At 28.9% G+C, this 24092-nt stretch overlaps 6 protein-coding genes across 7 annotated transcripts; 4 read left to right on the top strand and 2 right to left on the bottom strand.

The window, feature by feature from the left end:
* Positions 1-491: 491 nt before the first annotated feature.
* LOC129612566 (uncharacterized) lies at positions 492-5872 on the bottom strand. The gene is made up of 5 exons (XM_055526235.1): positions 5725-5872; positions 5481-5642; positions 4695-5423; positions 1486-1647; positions 492-1422 (listed from the first exon to the last, which is right to left on the bottom strand). Exons 1-5 carry the CDS (start codon positions 5743-5745, stop codon positions 643-645), a joined length of 1854 nt encoding a protein of 617 aa, XP_055382210.1. The 5' UTR covers positions 5746-5872; the 3' UTR covers positions 492-642.
* Positions 5873-6963: 1091 nt separating this feature from the next.
* Positions 6964-8518, top strand: LOC129612639 (uncharacterized). 2 transcript variants are annotated; one of them, XM_055526342.1, is made up of 3 exons: positions 6964-7059; positions 7120-7293; positions 7347-8518. In XM_055526342.1, exons 1-3 carry the CDS (start codon positions 7057-7059, stop codon positions 8397-8399), a joined length of 1230 nt encoding a protein of 409 aa, XP_055382317.1. In that variant the 5' UTR covers positions 6964-7056; the 3' UTR covers positions 8400-8518. The 2 variants fall into 2 exon arrangements, with proteins under 2 accessions (XP_055382317.1, XP_055382316.1); XM_055526341.1 differs by having other exon boundaries at positions 6980-7065.
* On the bottom strand, positions 8514-20897 carry LOC129612630 (structural maintenance of chromosomes protein 2). Its single transcript, XM_055526329.1, has 9 exons — positions 20469-20897; positions 20097-20408; positions 19311-20040; positions 19079-19254; positions 18776-19027; positions 18451-18720; positions 10599-10792; positions 10393-10541; positions 8514-9898 (listed from the first exon to the last, which is right to left on the bottom strand). The coding sequence occupies exons 1-9, from the start codon at positions 20634-20636 to the stop codon at positions 8622-8624; spliced, it is 3528 nt and encodes a 1175-aa protein (XP_055382304.1). The 5' UTR covers positions 20637-20897; the 3' UTR covers positions 8514-8621.
* LOC129612633 (sorting nexin-29) lies at positions 14022-16311 on the top strand. The gene is made up of 5 exons (XM_055526335.1): positions 14022-14126; positions 14186-14449; positions 14846-15627; positions 15697-15964; positions 16019-16311. Exons 1-5 carry the CDS (start codon positions 14082-14084, stop codon positions 16148-16150), a joined length of 1491 nt encoding a protein of 496 aa, XP_055382310.1. The 5' UTR covers positions 14022-14081; the 3' UTR covers positions 16151-16311.
* On the top strand, positions 17403-18406 carry LOC129612644 (uncharacterized). The gene is made up of 3 exons (XM_055526349.1): positions 17403-17627; positions 17681-18111; positions 18170-18406. The coding sequence occupies exons 1-3, from the start codon at positions 17521-17523 to the stop codon at positions 18349-18351; spliced, it is 720 nt and encodes a 239-aa protein (XP_055382324.1). The 5' UTR covers positions 17403-17520; the 3' UTR covers positions 18352-18406.
* Positions 20898-21091: 194 nt separating the features above from the next.
* Positions 21092-23692, top strand: LOC129612634 (zinc finger imprinted 3-like). The gene is made up of 4 exons (XM_055526336.1): positions 21092-21328; positions 21408-22280; positions 22335-22418; positions 22482-23692. The coding sequence occupies exons 1-4, from the start codon at positions 21200-21202 to the stop codon at positions 22863-22865; spliced, it is 1470 nt and encodes a 489-aa protein (XP_055382311.1). The 5' UTR covers positions 21092-21199; the 3' UTR covers positions 22866-23692.
* Positions 23693-24092: the final 400 nt, after the last annotated feature.

Genomic DNA, 24092 nt, shown 5'->3' with positions numbered 1-24092 from the left:
AAAATTAGTCAGTCGGAAAACAATTGTTTTTATAATATAAATTCCTAAAATTGTGGAAGAAACTTTAATTCTAGATACAAAACCCTCCACCTGGTTGATGCTAATTATTATTGTAGGCGATAAAGTTTGGCAATCGACTAATTGAATTGTTTACTCGAAGCATTAGTTCTCCCCTTTCAAATCTATACGTTGTACCCTTCTCAAGCCAATCCCCAAAAATAGAAGTATAACCCCTCCAAAAGCAGTGATACAGCAACCTCTTTTTAAGACCAACGTACAATATTCGTATCAAATTCAGTACAGTGTTTATGTTAACGTAACTTAACCGAATTTTTTTTTTTGGTTTCAAAATTTCCTCTCAAAATTATTATACAGGCATAAGTACATACTTAGTACATAATTCAAAAACTACTCTGAAAAAACCAGATATTTTTCGCAACTTAATAAACCTAGCAAACAATTTATCTATTATTTTATATATTTTGTTTAGTGTTAAAAATTTATTGATTTCTTAAAATAAAAGAATTAAGAGAAAAATTTAATCATTATCGTGTAACGAATTTTTCAAAACCAAATTAATTTAAATATACATATAAGTAGCCAAATTATAACATAATATAAAATATAAAAATAGGTATGCATCTAAAAGGAAACATTTCCGTTTTCGTGATTAATAGTTGGATGACTAGAGGAATGAGTTTGATTTTGTAAATTTTGGTCGGAATCCGTATTACTTAAGTTATCTGTTATTGCATTTATATTAGCATTAGTGGAACTTGGTTTTGCATACTTTTCAATTGGTTTATAGCCCAATTTTGTGTGCCATTTTCGAAAAACATTCAAAATATCAGTTTTTATGTCAAATTTGTATTCCTCTGGAAACGATTTTAAGGTATTGACAAACGATAACAAAAATAATTTATCAGGATCTGGGAGTTCTCGCCTTTCCCGTTGCGCTTTACTCGCCTCAGAAATTGATTCTAACAAAGTTGATAAAACTTTGTCATCCATTCCAAAAGAGTTTGTAGCTCTACTTGTGTTACAAGTTACTTTTCTAGTAGTTGTTTCATCTTCTGGTGGAGGTGGAGGAGGCAGAATAAATTTTATCTTCCTAGGCTGAACAGGTTCTATCGTGGGCTCATCCAAAGCATCCATTTCATTTATATTTATTTCTCTTTTTGTTTTAACAGATTTGTGTGCTAATTCAGCCAAGCTAATATTATCTTCATTAGATACATCAAGTCCATAATTATTCGATTCGCTTGGTTCTCCAATTTCATCAAAATAATCAGATCCTGCTCCAACTATTTCAATTATTTCATGGTCTTCTCTATTTAATACTACAGGGCAAGGTGATCCTGGGCGCGTTCTTTTAATTTCTAGCAATTTCTTTTTAGTTGTGCATCGCATATCTCTCCATATCTTAAAACAGAATTAGTAATTAGGTATTTAAAGTATTTAAACCTTTTTTTAATTGTTTAGTACCTTTTTCCATTGAATTAATGTTTTCCTCGGAGGCCCAAGTTTATTTAGCATATTTTGACATTTCTCCCAATGTTCATCCTTTTCTTTCTTTTCATCCAATCCAATTGCTTCGCGCATCAGCTGCAGCATCATACGCTTTTGTTGTCTTGTTACACGGTGATCCTTTTGGAAATAAAATGCATGTGTAAAATCAAAATTACATTATTATTAAATTAGTTTTTGGTTATCTGAATCGGATTTTAATATTTTATTCAATGAATTAACACTTTTATTAGCAAATCTAGGAATAGGTCGAAACAAACACTGATGGAATTAAATTTGTAAAAATTCCCAAAATTTCACTTTAAAGTATACATATGTATGTACATATTCATTATCCAAAATAATGTGTAACATAAGTGGCTATCTCAATTATAAACTCTTTTCAAATGTGGGTAAGTAGGTACATATATATATATATATCTAATTGTATGTACAGACACATATTTTCCAACTAATATTTATTATTGTCTTATGAGGCCCATACTTTTATTAATACTATAATAAAACAGCCACCCCTCCTCCCACTCTATATAAAGAGTAATAATAAAATTTCTGAAATAATAGCCCAATATTAAAAATTTTGTTACTTGCAAAAGGAAATAGAACTTATACATAAATACTATTTCCATTAAAACCATAAACAATTATTGTATATAAGATGTAAACCAAATTGCTTTGCAATTAAAATCCAAATAGAATATAACACACATACCATATGTAAATCAAAGAATAGGACAAGAAAATTTTGTAATTTAAACCAAAACAAAAAACAAATTTCAGAGTTTTTAATATTCTCACTCTCAATCAAAACTCAACACAAAATAGCTTCACAACTATGGAGTACAGTATTTATCAACATAAGATACAATATACATATTTACATTGTTCCACCATTGACGTTTAGTTTTACATATCATGTCTAACTGTCACTTTATATCTGTAAACAAACAATTTAGGTGTATTAATATGAAATATTTTATTTGATTCTTTCGGATTGTTGATTTTGCGAATTCCTGGTAGCGATCGTAAGAACTAATTCGTGTACATTGATATGCACTTACGTTACGCTACATAAGGCATAAGATTTGGTTATACGGTATAATAATATGTAAACAGTAACTTACAAAAGTAACTATGTATAGGTAGGCATTTAAATACATATTTTAGAAACTAATATTATAACTAATTCATAGAATAGAATACTATTATTTTTAAAACTAATCACGCCTGACACACATACAAGCCTGGATCCCAGGAGAGAGAGACTGTTCACAGCTTACGAATTTATAGGATCTATAGAGGACCCTTTTAACATTATAAATCTCCCACAAGATCAACTTTCTTCAAATTTTTTGTTAGAAAAAGTTAAAGTTCAATCTTTTTCTACTTTACTGGTGCTTACAATCTTAAAATTTTAGGTTATAAAAACATTAAAAAATTGATTTAAAAACAACCTTCCAGACTTTCATTTTTTTTAAATTTCGGTTAAATACTACAGTACCGACAAAAAAAATTAAACATCATATTTAGCATACTTTTTGTAAATTTGAATTAAATATATCTGCTTATTATATTTTTATTGGTGATACTACATTAATTATATTAATATGTGGCTATTCATTTTTCTTTTTATAAATGTATTTGTTTAAGGTTTTTTCAACTTTTGTAAAGTAAAATTTTCTGTTTATAAAATTTTTAAAACCTTAAATCTGTCAGAAAATATTTTATTTTTCAAACATTTAAAATTCAAACCAAAAAAAAATTTGCTTATGTTTGAAAATTTATTTATTTTAAAATTGTTTATTGACGTGTATCACCTATTTGCAAAGTTTTCAAAGTTTTTTCAACTTTTTCGTCTGGCTTATTTTCTTTTTTGAAATGTTAATTTTTCAGTGTTTCAGAACACTGATGAATTATCAGTGTGTTCAGTGTTTCATGGCAGTTTTACATTTATGACTGGAAAATTGTAAACTGATTAGTAGTAAGTTAGGTTTCAGTTACTCATTAGTGCTGCAAAATAGATTAACAAAAAAATCTTTATTTTGAGGACTTCAATAAGTAGTGAAAGTAAGAAGTGAAAATATTACAAATCCAATAGGACGCGAAAAGAAAAACTAATGCATGCAAAATAATATATGATGTCATAAGCCGTATGCGCTTTAGTTAATGCGTCAAGCCTATCAATATAAAATTATTTACAGCGGAGAACATTTTCTGTCTTGGAAGTAGCGCTGCTATGCGTTGCGTATTAAATTCACATTTTTGTCAAAATGCTTCTTTGCGAACTTTGGAAAATATGGAAAAAGATGTAAATTCAAAATATTGAAAAACTCCAGAATATTTTTGTATGTAAAATCTAAAAACTTTAAACATCTTATTTTAAAGTTTTGCACAAAAGAAATACCGAAATGCCTTTATTTTGACACTTAATTCATCAGTCATAATGCACTAAAATCTCGCTATTTCGTCAAAATACCTATACACAAATATATGTATTTATTATAAGTAGAATTATATTCCTGTATTCTTCCATTTCTGAAAAACATCACCTAAATTTTTAAAAATAATAAAATTTTTCTATATTAATTTTGATTGCAAATGTTTTACGAAATTTTAATTTGCCTATTGAAAACAATATTGCTAGCAACGGCAGAAAACTTCCGTTGTTAATCCAGAACAGTGGAAAGGTAAATTCAAACGCATAAATGACGTCAAGAAAAACCGCCAGCGGTAAAATAGGAATTAAAATATTTCACCATCGGCGGTTGAGTTCTAAGCAGACCCATTTCAATGTGTGTATTCCAATTTCTGACATTTCGCCGCGAAAAATCCCTTTTGTTCTGTTTTCAACTTAAAAGGAACATATACAGTACAAAATATAAACAAAAAACAAACGCAAACTAGTTGCGCTAATCCAAATTTTTCATATTGTCAAATACATAGCTAACAAGAAGTCAGCCGTGCTCCGACATGTAGTTTTGCTATGCAATGCACTATACAGATAAGTTAACAAATAAGATATCTTAACCTAACTTTTTTACTATTAGTATAGAAATTTTTAACTTTATAAGTAAAATTGTTTTTATTACTGAAAAAATATTAAATGTTACTTAGTGGGTATCTTCTTAACTTAGTTTTATATTAGATTTTAAAATTTAATATGGAACATTTCCGTTTTCTTGATGTAAAGTGGAATGATTAGAAGAGTGTGGTTGATGTTGATGCTGACTTGAATGAAGATTATGCAGCGAATCTAAATTATCTGATGAAGTTCCTTGATCATTTGTTGAAGGTTGATCGTAACCCAACTTGTCATGCCACTTTCTGAATACATTTATTATATCGGCTTTTAAATCAAATTTGTATTCCTCTGGAACCGCTTTCAATGAACTTACAAAGGATAGTAAAAACAGCTTATCTGGATCTGGTAAATCTCGTTTTTGACGTTGAGATTTGCTAGCAGAAGCAATTGATTCTAACAAAGTTGATAAGACTTTATCATCCATTCCAAAAGAATTGGTAGCCCTACTTGAGCTATAAACTACTTTTCTCGTTTCATCTTCTGGCGGAGGGGGTGGAGGCAAAACGATCTTAATTTTTTTCGGTTGATTTGGATCTATAGTCGGTTCTTCTAATGGCTCTTTTATCCCTTCGATTTGGCTACTTTCATTACCTAATTCTGTTAAACTAATATTTTCATCATTAGGCTGTGCATATTCAAAACACATTAGCTCTCTTCCTTCTCCACCTTCTTCAAAATAATCAGAACCAGCACCAACAATATCGATAATTTCATGATCTTCTCTACTAAGTTCAATAGGGCAAGGGGAACCAGGTCTCGTTCTTTTTATCTCCAACAGTTTCTTTTTTGTCGCACATCTCATGTCTTTCCAGATCTACAAATAATAAAATTTGCAATTCTTATTATTCTAATAAATGAATATTATAAATACTTTTTTCCATTGTATCAATGACTTTCTAGCTGGACCCATCTTATTCAATATATCTTGACATTTTTGCCAATGTTCTTCTTTTTCTTTTCTATCTTCCATTCCTCTTGATTCCCGCATTAGCTCCAAAAGCCTTTTTTTTTGCTCTCTAGTCACTCTTTGGTCCTTTTGGACAGAAAAAATGGAAATTTATTTATGTAACACTAACATCTGACAATTAATTTTAAATTTTTAAGAACACAAATACCTCCTTCTTTAAGCTTAACATAATTAAAATGAATTTAATTTTAAAGTATACACTATGTAGGACAATTATTGTAGTAAATTAACACTTAATAGCTTTGCAAATTTTTCAACTCTACCAAATTAACGTGAAATAAACACAAACTTTTTGATTTATGTATTAAACCAAAAACAAACTTTATTTTTATTTGACATTCAGTGCTCTCAACAAAGTACTGCCAATATTTCTTGTTTAAAACTAGCGAAAAAATCTAATTTAATTTAAATTATTCTAATGAGCATTTACACATTAGATTCATTTTCAGACTTTTGACAGAAATGTGTTAATCATTAAAAAAAACGATTTAATCGTAGATTAAGTTTAATTGTAACAGGCAACTTAGGTCTAATGAAAATTAAATCTGAATCTGATGATAATCTGTTGCGTTATCGAAATGTGACATCACATAAAATCTGACGAAAAAAATAGAAACTTACTTACTTGACATAAAAGTATAAATAGAATCTGATATATAAATATCAGATTTTATCGTAGATTAAAAAGTAACCGACGTGTAACTGGAACCTTAATAAAAAATAATAAGTTTTGTTTCGTGAAAGTTTTATAAATTTCAACTTATACTTTGACGTCATCAAACAATAACTTGGGACTATGATGTAAGGCCTTTGATAGAATGTGGCAATGATATTCTACAACTTTATGGAATATATAAGGTTGATTCATTGGCTATTCAATTTTCAATAGATGTATTTCTAGCGAAATATAACTAATTTTTCTTTATGTTGTTCGTTGGTTCCTCTGAATAAGCTGAGGAAATTTTTTTAGCACTTTTTATTTGACGTTTTTTTTACAAGAATAGTATGTAATTGTAGTACTACAAAACATATATAAACTAAAAGCAAAGTTGACGTTTTAAAGAATAAAGTGATTTGCTTGTTGCAAAAACTAGAGTTTTGCTATACCTTTGCCTACTTTGAGGGAAGCTTGAGTTCAAAATACTAACATGATCATGTTAATGTAAGGAAATTCTACTTTCGTAGAGTTGGAAATATTTTTTCCTAATGTTGCTTCGGTAAAACTATCTATGAATAAAAACAGACATATCAAAAATTTTTTATGACATTCTGAAAACATATTAAAGAACGACTGTCCCGTGATTTTTTCCAATAGCGGCATTTATTATACAATAATGACAGTGTTATTGTCAAATATGTATAGTTTAAACTTTAGCATTTTCAGAAACTCAATTGTCAAAGTCAAACTATTAGAAAAAAACAATACGTTCGTAAATATTAGAAAAAACTTTATTAAATAAAGAAAAATAAGTGAAAGAATATGGTAAATGTAATTTTTTCTATGCCTGTTAAAAATTGAAATGTTAAAACCTACTTTTTTTAGAAAACGAAGTTAGAAGATAGGCCAACAAAAACCCAACGTCGCCTTTTAATCCAACATATGAAAGATACTAGACATATCGAAGGAAAAGGTAAAGATAGGAAATATCAATGGCAAAAAATTACTATGGAACTGAATGCAATAGGACCTCCAAAAGACGTAGCACAATGGAAAAAGGTTAATTTTTGGTTATTATTCATCAAAACGTTCTTATAAAAATAGTGTTTTAGCAATGGCAAAACCTGCGATTATCGACACGAAAAAAGTTGCAAGAGATTAGCAGGCGTCATCCTGGCTCTCCAATACCAGAATTAAATGAAGAAGACAACGAAATTATGGAAATTGAAGCCAGTCAAGCTGATAGTCATTATGGAACATTACCACAAGGACAAGGTAATAATGTTCCTTTAGTGACTAATTTCAAACAGGAAAATATGTCAAATTACAATACTTATAATATGGACTACCAACAACAGCCAATCGAACAATACCAACCTTCTACATCACAAATTAATGCTGCGGCAACAAATCAAGAAGTTCCAATACCAGGGGAAACAACGACAGTTAAAGTTAAAAGAAAATATAAAAAAAGAATTAAAAAAGAAAATATTCCCAATGACGATAACACCGGTCCACAAAACTATATACAACCCAAAACAAAATTATCAATGGAAATTAAATCCAGAACTTATAAGGGAATGTGCGAAATAGCAAAGCATGGTAAGAAAAAAAAGAAACACATGGATTCAGACGAACTTTTTTTAATGTCATTTGTTGGTGAATTGAAAAAAATTCCCGAATATAAAAAATTAGAGGTAAAAAGTGATATAATCGCTATTTTTAAAAAATGGAGCACAAAAACTCAAGAAACACAAGTATCCCCGGAAAACATTGAAGAAAGCAATGTACCACAACCTATTGAAGTTGAAACGCAACCCCAAGAACCACACCGTGAAAAATTATTCGAACTGGAGAAGCCATTCAATCAGCGACCTGTGTCCCAGCAATCCCAAAATAGCAATAGCTTAGGTGGACCATCGTCGCCATTAAATCTACAGCAAACTAATCAAAACCAGCAGAATAACTCAAATCATCATTTTAATGTCCAACATAATTCTCTTTTACATTCAGTGCAACAACTTATCCCTCTTCCCCAACAGCAAAACTTGCAACAACTCCAACACCAACAACAACAACAACAACCATTAATTAATCAACACCATGGTGTAAATTCTCTTCCCACGCAACACTTTCCTATTTATCAAAGATATGGAAATCTTTAATCAAAATATTCCGTAATTCGAAAATGTAAATGTCTAAAATATAAGAACATAGGCTAATTATTATAGAAATATTCTAATAATACTTTTAGGATTAAAAAAATAAAATTAGTTTTTAATACAATTTATTTCATTATTTAAATTTAGAGAGCAACTTCCTTGAAATTTATGTATAAAAGTAACATTCAATCAAGACTTTCAAGACGACCTCTTTTATATCGAAAACTATTTTCTGGATTTATTAACAGTTCTTGATACAGCTGATACGCCTTCTTCAAATCTAGTTCGAAATAGAACATTTGCGTTATTAAACATTCCATCTTTTAGTGACACAACAATAAACTGTGAGTCCCTGAAATACGTTTTAAACATATTTCCAATATTTTGAGTATGAGACATATCTAATGCCGCGTCAACTTCGTCTAAAATGTACAATGGAGCAGGCGAAAACTTAAGCATCGCTAGTGTTAAGGACAAAGCTACAAGAGATCTTTGGCCCCCACTCAACTCACCAAGAGATTCTTTCCAAACATTATTAAACCCAACTTTGATTTCTAAACCAGTTATAGTATTATTATTTAAAGTTGCTCTTAATTCAGCCTGGGCTCCCGGTAATAAAGTGCTAAATATACCGCTAAAGTTTGTGTTTACCTCCTTCCAAGCTTTTTCAATTTTTTCTTTTTTCTGTTCATCCATTTTGTGGATAATATTCTTAATTTTTTCTTTGTCTTGCTCGACAATTTTTTTTCTTCTCATCGTTTCTTTATATTGCTCTTCTTCACGTTGCAACGATATGATAGCTTTTAAATTAATATTTCTTTCCATTTTTTCTTTTAATTCTTTTGATTTCTGCAGCTTTTTACCAGCTTCAACTGGATCTTCTCTTGCATAATCATATCGTGTGTTTTTTACACCGAAAAAGTCACGATCTTCAACTATCCAACCATATTTTTTTTCTAAGTCAGTAACTTTGTTGAAGCCATCCTTGTTATCATTTTTAACTTTAGTCATTTCATTTTCCTTCTTTTTTATTTCAAGTTGAAACTCTTGAATTTGTTTTATCATTTTATCTTTTTTTGCCAAGTTTTGCCTTAATTCTCTATTTTGCGAGTTAATTTTGTCTTTTTGTTCTTTTATCTGACTTTTTAAATCTGCTACTTCATTCTCAACTCCTTTTGAATTACTTTTAAGTGTCGCAATTTCATCCTGTAATTTTTGTAAATTTTGTTCCATTTTTTCTAAAGAATGTTCCGAATTTTCTTTACTTTTCTTAATTTCTTGTATTTCTAATTGCAGTGTTTCAAACTCTTCTTCATGTTTTTTCCACTTGGCTTTACTTTCCTCACTTTGCTTTTTTGCCGCTTTTAATGCATCTGAAGCAGCTTTCAATTCTCTCTCACGAAAACCTTTAGCATCTTTTAATTTTGCTTCAATTTCTTTAGCTTTAATAGACTGGGTTTTTAACTTTTCTTGAGCTGTGCTTAACGCATTTTCTAAAGCACCTGAAATATTAAAATATTAATTTTGAATTAATTTTTTTACTCTATAATCAAGTCATTCACCAATCAACAGAATATGTAACCAGTCAAACTTGATTGAAACTCAAAATTGGTTGAAAATTTTTACAGAAAAAAAATTTAATTGCACCTACAGTAAAAAACCCATGTAACATAAATTTTCGTTTTCTTTTTTGTGGAGTAAAAGAAAAATTATGTAAAATAAATCCGAAACTATTTGTTAACTATTAAATTATTCATGTGGATATATGAATATACATATGTATATGCAATTATTTAGTAACTTCTATGTTATTATAATATAATTATATTATTATAATAATACAAAAACAAATAATATGTTGTTTGTTATTGTGTTATGGTAGAATCGTAATACAAACATTATTATATAATTTGAGATCAAATTGCTATAGTTGCAGAACAAATATCTGGATCACAAAACCTAAAATGTAAATGAAATTTAAAAAGTGAAAACATACTTGATTTTTCTGTTAATTCGTCAATTTCGCGTTGATGCTGTTGAAAACTTGTCTGCGCCAGTCTATCTTTACAAGCGTTCAACTCATGTTGCCTCAATTCAAAAGTTCGTTTCAAATTATTATAAAATTTAGCCAGTTTTTGAACTTGCCTGAAATACACCAAAAACTTATGAAAAAATTTTAAACAAAATTTGTTAATATCTTACGCCATTTCTCTTTGTATTTCCTTAAGTTCTTGCTCTTTTGTCACCAAATTTTCCTCAATAAAACGAATGTCTGCCATTTCTTGAATTAAATTTGGACCTTTTGGACGTGATCCACCAGAAAGAGTACCCTCAGGATCGCAAATATCTCCTTCAAGGGTAACAGTTCTACACATAATGTTTTTATGATATGTTACCTGTTGAATTTAGTGTTTTTTAGTGTTAACGCATATGTATGTAAAAACTAATGCTCTATATATCTATCCGGCCACCAAATACAAACACTCAGAGAGTAAATCAAAAATAAATTCCAAATTTATATGGAGTTTAAATATAACGGGTGTCGAAAATTATTAGAAGTGAAGGATTCACACAATCAGTATTTTTAGTTCTACTGATTCTACATTTTTTTTTTAAATTTATATTTAAAAAAAATCGGTTGGTAAATTCCATCTGAAAAATGCAAATTGCAATTTTTAATGCAGACAACCTTTCTTGTCTTCCAAATGGAAGGATATTTCAAGTAACGATTTGAACTTAAAAAGAAATTGAAAACAAATAAGCAAAAAAATAATTATTGAAGGACAAAGTGAGAGTCACAAAGAATACTCAAAATTTTTCACATAAAAAATAAAAAAATATTTTAATCGGCATACTTCGAAAACATAAAACATTAAGAATTGTTTTTGAATTTTTTTCCGATTCAAAATTTCGAAAAACAATCTCAGCTTGGTGGCCCGATAGATATATGTACATATATGGCATTAGTAAAAGCAATAAATGTTAATTTGCATAAAATACATAGTATATATATATGTTCTTATGTTCATACATATATAAATGCTTTAATAAAAAGAGCCAGAGTTTCAGATCAATTAAGGAAGATTTTGTATATTGAAATAATTTATTCCTTACCAATATTACCACAACATTTTTACATAAACAACATAAATTTAGACAAAATTTTATGAGAAATTTTCATTAGGAAAAATTCTTAATTTTTTTTTATTACAGAGCCTATACATACATACATGTGTACATATATGTACGAATATTTGAATTAGTAGTAATCTTAGAGTAACAATTTTCGAATAATTATAACATAAAGTTTAGCTAAGGCACATTATTTTTATATGAGGAACTACATTTATATAAGAAAAGTCTTTCATGTAGTAGGACGATTACTGTTATATTTTTGCTTTTTTAGAAGTTCAATGGAGCTTTCCGTGTTCAAGGAGGGATTATAACTTTAACATAAAACTCATTTAATAATTGAAAAAAAAAAAATGATAATAGAACCGTTTTTGAAAAATAGAATGAAAAAAATTGTTCCGTAGGTATCTGGTAAGAAAAAAATAAAAATTGCCCATTAAACATTATTATTTGAGGGGTGTAAAGTAGTTCGCCTCCTCGTGGTGCACCCCGTCTAAAGCAAAATGAACTACATTTTATGGAGTGAGCAAGGGGCAGCAAGAATGAAGATGATTTAAATCAAAAATTTTAACTCCATTAGAAAACAACAACAACAACAACATTATTATTTGATATAAATATGTTTTACTGAATGTAAATATATCTTTAGTTCGGACAGGGTACTTTGTTAAAAAAAGTTGAGCCAACCCAATGGTTTGTAATGCAGCACTTTTCCCCTCAACAAGTGAAAATACTGCTTTTTAAAGTAATCTTTGTAAAAATATTTATTAATGTAATATTTTAAATATTTGTTAATAGAGCTACATACATGCTACAATTTAGTATACAGTACAAGTAACAACTCGCATTATTTTCCGTAGAAAATGTAGTTTAAAGTTTGCTATTAGTCGCAAAAACACTAAATTTCCACAGTAATGTGTGTAGCAAAAACCACCATTTCCTTACAAAGCAATAGTTTGAAAATCCACGATTCCTTTACAGTTTCGGTATATATAAGAATATAAGTAGCAAAAGCCCATTAAAATTTAAAAAAATTTAAATGTCAAATAATTAAAAAATTTTTGTCGGTTTTTTGCATTTTTCCAAAAAATTTTTCAAAAAAAAATTAGTTTCACTCTGCCTGTAAGCCCGTCCAACTGTGATCATGTTTACACACGTAGATAGATATTTACTACAAAATAATTTCCGTAGAAGAGAATTTTTGCCTATCTTCTCTCCTATAAAAGTTACAGCCCCTCAAAGACCTAAAAATGGTTATGGTTTAAAAAGCTGCTCTTAGAAAGCTTAAATATCTGCTCAAGCATTCATAAAACAGAAACTGTAAACAAATTTCTGAAAAAGCTTTCATTCACTGAATATTCAAATAACTGTGAAAAGTTTTAAACTTTTTTTGCAGTTGTGACAGTTTTTAATGAACAAACAAACTTCACTTAAGAACTAAGTTAGAAATGAATATTCGAAAAGACCATACTTATGATTACTAAGTCTATAACGAACATTCAGACCAGAATATAAAAAATTGTTCATTTTTCTGATAACTATAATGACCACCGCCTAAAGCAATGAAAATTTGATTCAACATTTTTTTTTATTTTAAGTGATATTGCAATTAAGAAAATAATTCCTATTTAGTAAATCTTCTGGGTTTCTGGTTCAATATGGGGGTTATGGGTTTATCATCCACTGATGAGTATTTAAAACTTAGATGCCATATACATCTATCGGGCCACCAAGCTCAGAGAATAACTCATAAAAAATTCCAAATTTATATAAAGTTTAAAAAGAAGAGATGTCGGAAATTATTTGTGTGAAGAAAATTGGTTAATATTTTTAGCTCTACTCATTCTACATATTTTTTTAATTTAAAACTTAAATTAAAAAAAATGCAATTTTTAACGCAAAAGACCTTTCTTGTCTTCCAAATGGAAGGATACTGAATTACAGGGTAAAATTTTGGAATATGAAACTTTAAATTACAAAAAATCGGTCAGCCATGATAAGAAATAAAATTTAAAAAAAAAGAAAAAAAAAATAAAATATATCATAATCTAAATCGCTTTTAAAACTTTATTAAATAACGTGAGAGCCACAACAAATACTCAAAAAGTTCACAAAAAAATATTTCAATCGGAATTCGGAATACTTCGAAAATATAAAACATTAATAATTGATTTTGTAATTTTTTCCGATTGCAAAATTACGGAAAATAATTGCAGCTTGGTGGCCTGATAAATACACAGGGCTTTATTGAAAACTAGAAAATAGAAAATACATCACATGCTTGCGTTTTCCAAAATCAGCAATTATCAAAAAATTTTTGAAAAGGCATTATTTTATTTGATTTTTCGTCTTATCGTTTTTTTTGGTTCAACATGACCTCTATAAATTGATTGCAATTGACTATTGAATGAACACATGTTTTTATTATCAATCATACATTTCCACAATGCATGCAAGTTGTCATAACAACATTCATACATACATACATAACAACTTGGTTACTTGTCATAACAAATGTATTTTGTATTATGAATATTTTTAATTAAATTGAAAATGAATTCCTCCATTGAAACAGATGTTTTAACAAAACTAATAGATGTTAGGATTTTTTTTATGAAAATAAAATAAAAATTTTAAAACATCTTTTAATTTTTAAGGTGGTAAGGTTGTGTCAGACAAAATATTCCAACAAAAAGGAACTTGCGACTGAAAATGATGAACTTATTCTAAAATTGTGCAATCTTTGGGAGGATATATTTAATTCCGGTCTACGTTTAAAACCTATCAGCGATTTTTCTGACTTAGTTAAAAGTGTGCAAGATGTAGTATCTGGAACAGTTACACAATCATTTTCTTTTTGGGATTTTTGTAAAAAACACTTATCCAAACATGAAAGAGAAAGATTTGAAAATTTAAGGAATGTAAGTGGCGTTAATACCTATATTTTACATTAAGAAAATTTCGCATTATAAAAAAGTTTTGTACAATCTGAAATTTTACCAAAAATATTTAAATGAAGAAACATTTTAATTCAAAAAAACATTTTATTTGTGCTAATATGTGCGTATGTTGCGCATATACATAGATAGCACAAATAAAGAGTCTTTTTCGAATCGAAGGAAATTTCATTTCAATATGATTGATTAACGTATATTTTTTAATGTCATAAATTTAAAAATTATTCAGAAAGGTAATTTAATCATTTCATTTAGAACGAATTTAAATAATTATACTTTCTTATTTCTAAAATAATTTATCCTTTATTATAAGTAAGAAAAATCACTTTTACTATGTATTCATTACAAAACCTTTTTTAGATTTCAACCAAAGACGGAAAAATAAGGGCACTAATTCGCGCTTCCCTTAACGAACATTCGTTGCAGCGATACATATGCACATGGTTAAGTGATTCTACACTTAAAGATATCTACGAACCTAATGCTCCTATGATCAACTCTGAAGTTACTAATTTACTACCAAACTTAGCAGATGGACTAAGCACTATTATATTTGCTATTAATATCGATTGTAAAAGCTTAAATATTGGCAGAACACAAATATTAGAAGAACCAGTTATATATGCTCCAACGCCTTCAACTACAAATAAAAAAGCTCCAGCCATAGAAAGGGATATCCTTTCGTTTGAAGATGATATTGACGTTCAAGATGCGGTAAAAATTTTAGACAGTATAAACGATGCTTATAAAATTAATTACAATGGAGAATCTGATTCATATGAAGTCAAGGCAGACAACAATTTAATTCAAGATACCTCAATTAACTGTGATAAATTTTCCATAGAAAATAGTGAAAATGCTCAAAGCGGTAAAACAACAAAGATTAAAGATTACCTTCATAGTTTAGGTGGCCAAATTTTTTATGAGGGTGATTCAAGTGAAAAAGAATACTTCGAAAGTGAATCTTCTTCAGACTTAAGTAAAAGTGCCAGTTATTCTGGAATCAATATATCTGTAAGTCATACATCATCGAATGTATCTGGGAAAAATGAGCAGGAGAAAATAAAAAATTTGGAAGAACAATTGAAAATAATGACAGATCGTTGTAAATTTTTAGAGAGTAGAGTAGCTGAATTGAGTTTGTAAATATTTTTACCAATTTCACTTATTTACTTGAAGAACGTTATAATTAATGTATTGATTATTTTTAGAGAAAATCATCGTCTGCAAAAATTAAAAAATTACATTGACAATGACTTTGGAAATTTTAGTGTTACAATACCTAAAGTTAAATTAGTAACAGAAAGAAGTTCAAAACATTATATTTATGAAATTCACATAATCTCAAGGGAACAAGAATCATGGATTATTTCTAAGCGGTATAGTGACTTTTACAAATTGTATCAAAACATGCTTAAAAAACATAATCATCTAGTTAAAACAATAGATTTTCCCCCCAAAAAAAAATTAGGAAATATGGTAAAGTAAAGTAAACAACTATTGATACACTAATCGAACCTCAAGTATTTTTAGAATGCATCATTTATAGAAGAAAGAAGGCAACGATTACAAATGTTCTTGCGAAGTTTATTGAAAGTGCTTCCGGAAATAAATTTATGCACATCAAAAGAGGAACTTGAAGGTGCAGTTCCTTTTTTCCAATAAGTTAATTTTTAAAAATCAACAAAAATATACATACAAAACGATTTTATGCAAAAAAAAAAAACTTGTAAAAAATATTTTAACCAATTAAACATTAACCTAATTTAATTTTAATCTATCATATGTATAAAAGCAATTATAATCTATCATATGTATAAAATCAATTTTATACATAATTATGTAGTAATTAATGCCCTTATTGAATATTCTGACGAAACATTTCCGAACATTCTTATTACAAATAAAACTTTTTTTAATATTAAAATTTTATATTTCACTAGAAAACAGATGGTTTTGTTCGGAAAGTTCAAGATGTTTTTCGAAAATTTAAACTGAGTCGCGCAAAAATTAAAAAATAATTTTATTATTATTAATTTATTATAAAACAAATTTACAATATACATACATATAAATACTACAACATCTATTTGAATTATTTTTTCTGAAAGTATTGCGGAGGAAGAAAGACTGCTGACCAGAAATAATTGACAAAATTATTAGTTTTTTTCCTTAGAAAAAGTTTATCAGAGTTCTTTCCGATCGGAACTTGTTTTGAATTCATGGTACAAATTTGTCGAAATTAGAAGAAAACTACATCTTTCAGTATTGAAGTGTATTGAGGAACGAAGTGGTATATCTACATATCATACATATTGCAGAGTAGCATACAGTTCGTCCGGATGCAGCACCACCAAAATGCACAAAAATGTACAATTTGCATTGGAAAAATGTCTCTCACGGTACTAATGTGCACATTCCAAGAGTAACGACCTCTTTCAAAAATAAGGCCATTTTCATACAAAAAAATAAAGCAACACTCATGACCTATTAACAAAATAAATCCCTAATATCCAACTCTTCTCATTTTTTCCCCTGCAAATAGAGGCATTTTCCCAATGCAAATTGTACATTTTTGTGCATTTTGGTTGTGCTGCACCCGGACGAACTGTATGCGACTCTTTTTATGAACATTGAAAAAGTTTTTGTTGTTTAATTTATAACATTAATGTTTTTATTTTATTTTATTATGAAAAATAAAAATATAAGACCGAAATTAATCTTTGATTCTGAATTTTTGCACTTTCTATAATATTGGCATCACTGGGGAGCACCCCTGCCATTTACACTGTACAAAAATGCTCAAACAAGTACTAAATGGAATTATGGAAAGCGAAATGAAATTGTTTTTGATTTAAACGAAAAATAATATTGGCTACACTGATGATGATTTATTGTTATGCAGTTTTAACTAAAACCTGGCAATACTGTTCAAAAAATAGTTTATCAAGACATTATTTTTGATCATTAAAATTAAATAAACAAATGCAAAACTGCCATCCATATTGCAAACAAAATATTTAATAATTATAACAATGGTCGATTTTGGTGAAATTTTGGAACCATCGTCAAGAGCATTTTGGGATGATTTCGATTATGATATTTCAGAAACAAATGAAAGCGATGACAAACACTTTTCACTGTTCGAAAATTATATTTGTTTAATATTATTTCTAAACAACTCAACCTTTTCAGTATTGAATGGGAATGGTACACAGAAGACAAAAATGAACCAAGCTACGCCAGCATATCTACATTTTATGTTATCGAAGGAACCGGTATGCAAGACTTTTTGGAATCTGCCTTAATAAAACGTCAAAGGCCAATAGGGGGATTGAAAAATAAGAATGTATTGATGTACCACGTGCAAACCAGGAATCAAATAATCTTATTCTCTTTAGAAAATAATTTAAATATTTCTGCCGTTGTTGCAAAATATTTTAAAAAATTTCTTGAAATATCCGAAAAAGTATACACATTTTCTTTACAATCGAAAATTCATTATAAAAATGAAGAAACTAAGGACGTTTTTAATAGCTTAGTGATAATACGAAGTATAAATTCAGAAATAGATTGGATTACAGAAATAAAATCTCCCAATTTTATTACTGGAATTGCAGCAGGAGGTACTCATTTATTAAAATGTATAGAATATGTGATTTACTATAAATTTAATTATTTTAGTTGCGACTATTCGATTTTTGAATAATCAACATTATTCATGTTACATAGCCTACACAGACCCACTTAATGAATTGGACGCTTTTATTGCAAAACCTATATTGAAACTTTTTCAAGAAATCAAAATTGATTGCGACACTGAATATACATCGAAATACAAAGACTCTTCATTATTATACATGTAATGACAAATAAATAGAAATTATCACTATGTAAAAAAAAACTAGATTATTTTATATTAAAATATAAAATTGAATATAATATGTAGTTGAAATAACACTAACCTTTTTTGCTATGTTCATGTCTTTGCAAATTAATGTGCTTCCAAAAACATATTTCATTACTGGATCATATCGTTTGTCGTACTGAATTAAATTAAGTGCAGATTCTACATTTTGTTTGCCAACTAAATTTTGAGCAAATTGTACTGTTGCCGGATCTATTACATAGGACGTAATTTTATTGATGGGGATAAAAACAACTCTATGTTGAAGTTGACCTTTCTCCAATATTTTTTTACTCGTTATATCATCATCAGTTACGAAATTTCTTAACTGAAAACCATATTTTTATTAAAATATGACAAAAATTTATTTTATAACAATTCACCATTCCTCCAGAAGTTATTTGCAATGCTAAATTATTTGTACTATCTTTAACTTTAAAAAGTTTTCCAACCATTCCACGAACTTTATTTCTATCGAAATTTGGCTCTGGATCACGGTATTGCAGCTCATACTGGTATGCATTTTTCCTATCTAGCTGTTGTTTCAAATTTCTTATTTCCTGACTAACAGCGTCACTTTTTTCTTCCAAATTTTCTAGAAATCCATCTTGATAGTTTAATTTTGACATATCAGCCTGAAAATATTTATAAAGTACCCTGCTTATTACAGTATAAAAAATACATACACTTATTCGCTCAAGATCATTTTCAATTTGGTTGAGTAATTTTTTGTCCTTCAAATAAGCAGCATCGTTCACTTGAGTTTCACTTTGTTTCTGCTTTAATATTTGTTTTGTATGTTTCAATTCCATTTCAGAAGTTTTTATTGCTGTTTGAGCTTCACTTACTTGTTTTTTTGCGTCTAAAAACATATTCAAATTATAAATTTATGCTATGTTAATAAATTTACAAGTTCACTTATTAATTGATCTTGCAAAGAACTAGCTTCGCCTTCCTCATTTGTTGATAAACCTTGTGTAAGTGCTTCGAATTTTTTTTGAGACTCTTCATAAATTTTTGAATCTTTTTCATCTGCATCTTTCAAACTTTGAAAAAGATCTTTAACTTTTTCCATTTTACTCATGGTTTTGATTAAAGCATCATTATCATCTTCAATACTTTTTTTTAAAGCTTTGACTTTTTTATTTTCTTGATCAATATTTGCCTGTAATGCTTTTATTTCACCATTAGATTTTGCTTCTTGAGACGATTTACTAGAAAGTTTTTCCTCTAGAACAGCTAATTCTCCTCCACTTTCGTTATCGATTTTGTGTTGAATTATCTCAGCTATTTCTTCGCATTTTTTAATTTCAGATTGATTTTCCGTTATTTTTAATTTGCAATTTGTTATATGATTGTCTATCTTTTGAATGTTTTTCTCAGTTTCTTGTAACGCTTCCTTACATTTAAGATATTTAAAGGAAATATGAATCCGTGTTAAATATTCAATGTCTCTTGTGATTTTCTGAAATTCCTGATAAGCTGCTGTCTCTGTTCTTAATTTTTCTAATCGAGGTTCCACTTCTTCTTTCAATAAAGTGTCTGTTTCCCTTACTTTTACATCTTTTTTTTCTATTAGTCTCGTAGTTTCAACTTTTTTGCTTTCATACATACTTGTTCCAGCAGCTTCTTCTATCATTGAAAGTGTCTAAGATAAATTTACCATTAAAAAATCATATTCTTACAAATCTTATTTTTTCTTACTTCTTGTGGCTTCATATTTAAAACTTTTGTGATTCGTCCCTGCATTATTAGGAAACTGGGATTATTCACATTAAGTTGTACAGAACAGAAGAGATCTGCAACCTTTTTATTCTGAACATTTTTTCCATTAATTAAGTACTTGTTCTTCCCGCCAACTACGATTTGTCTTGTAACAGATATTTCGAGACATTTCTCATAACCTAATGGACATTGATCCTTATCTGTATTATCAAATATTAGTGTAACGGTTGCTTTTGTTACACCAGCTTGGCCACTTTTAAAGACGAGATCTTGAAGAGATGTTGCTCGTACCTTATTAATTGAAATTCAAATTGAACTTTTGCCAAATTTCCTATAAGTTATAATACCTACTTGACTCAAATTACTTATTCCCAAAACAAAACAAATAGCATCTAAAATATTTGATTTGCCGGTACCGTTCAAACCTGTAATAGCAGTAAATTCTGGATCGAATCCATGTATTTCTGTTCTCCTTCCATAAGATTTAAAACCATCAATAATTACTGATTTTATATACATTTTTAAACATAAATATCAATCAAAATTTGTTAAATAGCAGCTACAAATCCAAACAACTATTTCACGTATTTTATAAAAACAAAATCCGTTGGCAGATGGTTGCCAGCTTGTTTATCTTTCTTTTTCACTCTTTCGTGAAATAAAAAAGAACCAAATTACTTTTACAACTGTCAACAGGCGTTCTCGTTTTTACCTCAAAAAAAAACCGTCTTACATTATGTCTCGACTGAGCATAAAAAGTGGTATAACTTATGTATGTTTGCCAAACACTTTGTGCTTCCTTATTAATTGAAATTCCGCCTGCGGTAAAATAAAAACCCGCCGGCGGTTCTTATTATTTAATCGCGGCGATAATTTCGCTTGATTCTAGTAATTTAACAATTTAGGCTAGCACCATTTAAATATGTATATCGCTCTTGTTCTGTTTTCAACTTAATTTGATTTCATTACGCAGTTACGCAAGAAAGTCGCTAGGTGGATTGTCAAAATTGACATTGATGGTTGAATATTGCAAAAAATTGTTTATTTATTTAAAAAAACCCTTACGAAAATAACATTTTGGAATGGTAGAAATTTGGAAAGATTGGTGTCGTTTATGTGGCCGCCCAAATAAACTAACTGCAGATCAAATAGTTAAGAATGAAAATGATAATTATTTAAAAAATATAATTTCACAGTACTTTGTTTTGAGTGTAAGTTCTTGTTATTAAAATAATTTACACAAGGGTATATGTAAATGTATAGTCAAAAATAATACATTAATTATTGTAGATGGAGGATGAAAGAATGCCCCAAACATTATGCTTAGATTGCAGGAATTTTTTAACAGCTTTGTCGAATTTTGGGCAACAAGTTCAAAATTTACAGTTAATGTATTTGGAAATGGATCACGAAGAAAAACTTGGAAACAAAATCGACTTAAACAGTTTCCGAACTAAATTTGGATTAGATGAAATAGTGGAAATGAATTGTAAAACAAAGCCAGAATTATCCAAATCTAAAGAAAACGAATCAGTCGATATTTTAGACAATGATTTCGATCAAGTACTTGGAAATGAAAATTGGATTAATCATCATGAAATGATGACAAGCAGTTTAATCAAAATGGAAAACTTCAATGAAGATGCACTAATTAGCAATCATATTGAAAAAAAGAAAGAAACAAAAAAATTGATTAGAGTAGATACAATTCAGTGCGAGATATGTCCAAAAGTTTTTGCTCAAATATCGCGGTATTTGCTTCATTTAAAGAAAAAGCATAATATCATAAGGGAACCTCCACCTAAAAATCGACAAAAAAGTGCTGATGACAAAATTATTTGCAAATTATGTGGTAAAAGCTGTGGAAACCGTGGGGCATATGTTTCCCACATGCAAAAAAAACATGAGAATGCAGAAATTGAAGAGCCAAAATTATACGAATGTAGTATTTGCTCCAAAACTTTTACACAAAAAATGGCTTTAACTAAGCATGAAGAAATCCATTTACCTAAAGATCAAAGAAATTTATTTCCGTGCACACAATGTAACAAGAAATTTCTAAATGAATATTTATTAGAAGCACACATTAAAATTGTTCATTTAAAAGAAAGACCATTTGTATGCGAAGTTTGTGGTAAAGGAACAACATCAAAAAGATCTTTAGTAAATCTGAGTATTATAATAAGGATGATTTTTTCAATTTTTATTAATTTTTAGGAAGATCACAAACTTGTTCATACGGAAGCTACGCACAAATGTGAATTATGCTCTCAATTATTTAAAAATATAAAAAGATTAAAAGTAAGAACTTTCAATTTATATGGAACCAAACAAAAAAGACTACTTACTCATTCTGTGTTTTAGGTGCATATGAAAACTCATGAAAATTTTAATGTTCCATGCTTAATTTGTAATTTAAGGCTAAAAAATAACCAGTCATTAAAGGAGCATATGTCAATACATACTGATGTGAAGAATTTCAAATGCCCCCTATGTGAAAATGCATTTCGATGCCGACGTAACTTAAGAGCTCATATGTTAACCCACACAGGTTTAAAACCATATCATTGTTCGTTTTGTGATGTGTCTTACGCAAATCGTTCAAATTGTAAGAAACATGAAAAGCATGCGCACCCAGCAGAATTTGCCGAAATGGAAGCGAAAGGTTTAAAAGTTCATAGCAAAAATGTCCCAAAATTTCACGAATTAAAGCAAATGATGGAGCATATGAAACAAAAAATTCTTTGAAAAAAATTTTCTATTTATTAACTTTACTTAAAACTTTGGCAACCATTTTTTTAGTTTCAAATATCAAATTGGGATACAAATAAACAAGTTCGCAAAGAAAAAATATTTTTTATGATAAAATTAATTACAAACATCAATGCACTTAAAAAAGCACGTACAACATGCAACATTCGTGTTACTGGATAACATACTGTTTGTATTGAGGGAAACTTACAGTCAATTCTGTTTGGCGAACATATGTATTACTTATTGTAGAGGGATGAAGTAATTAGGGACAGTCCTGAATAATCGCCTGTCCTGCAACACCCATATGGACAAAGTTATCTTAGCTCAGTAGGCAGGACTTCAAGGAGCAATCGTATAATACCGCAGGTATACATGGCCTATTCTAAACCCCTCATCACTTACGATATATTGGCGGCGGTTCGACCAGCGACTCAATGTTCAACAATGGGGACGATTTCTACTTTTGTGCTGACATTGTTCCGGTCACCGCGTATTCATACTTGCAAATTCTTGTACCATTAGAAGTTAAAGCTTTTCATGACAAGCTAATTGTACTACTTCTTCAAATCACTTCTCATTGAAATAAATGACTTCCCTTTGGCGAGGAGAAAACACGGAGAAGGTTGGGCCACAGAACTTACATGAATTTCATTAAGGGAAATCCGATCCTTGATACATATCAAGGGCCTGGGTAAAGCGGCTGTTACGATGAATTTAAAAACGTGACAGATATAAACGATGCCTGTCCGGAAACGAGTAAGATATGTATGATATAAATTTGAACAAAGTAAAAATTTTAGGATAAAATTAATTAAGTAACCTTTATATCTACTAGGATTTACCGACCTTTCTATTTTATTTATTGTACATTTCAGCCAAAAGACCTTAACGTGACGACTTATCGAATACTATAGATTGTAAATATTGATATGATAAAAAATTATCAGGCCGTATGAAAAGTTTTACCGAAAAAACATGCGATGTATTTGACATTTGTCATCACGTCAAAATTGGTGCACTTAAATTATTCCGTCGATTAAAATTGCACAATTAATTTTTGGGAAAGTTCGAAGCAGGGATCAGCTGATTTTTATTTTGATATATAAACAGACATTTAACTTTACACGTACTTTATAAAATAAGATATAAAAAACCAAAAACACGCCTCTGTCACAGTTTAACAAAGTTGTTCAATATAAATTAAATGTTTTTTTCTGTATG

The sequence above is a fragment of the Condylostylus longicornis genome, unplaced genomic scaffold (assembly GCF_029603195.1).
Source record: "Condylostylus longicornis isolate FDR11 unplaced genomic scaffold, ASM2960319v2 ptg000075l, whole genome shotgun sequence".
Lineage (NCBI taxonomy): Eukaryota > Metazoa > Arthropoda > Insecta > Diptera > Dolichopodidae > Condylostylus > Condylostylus longicornis.
This window is presented reverse-complemented; position numbering and strand designations above follow the sequence as displayed.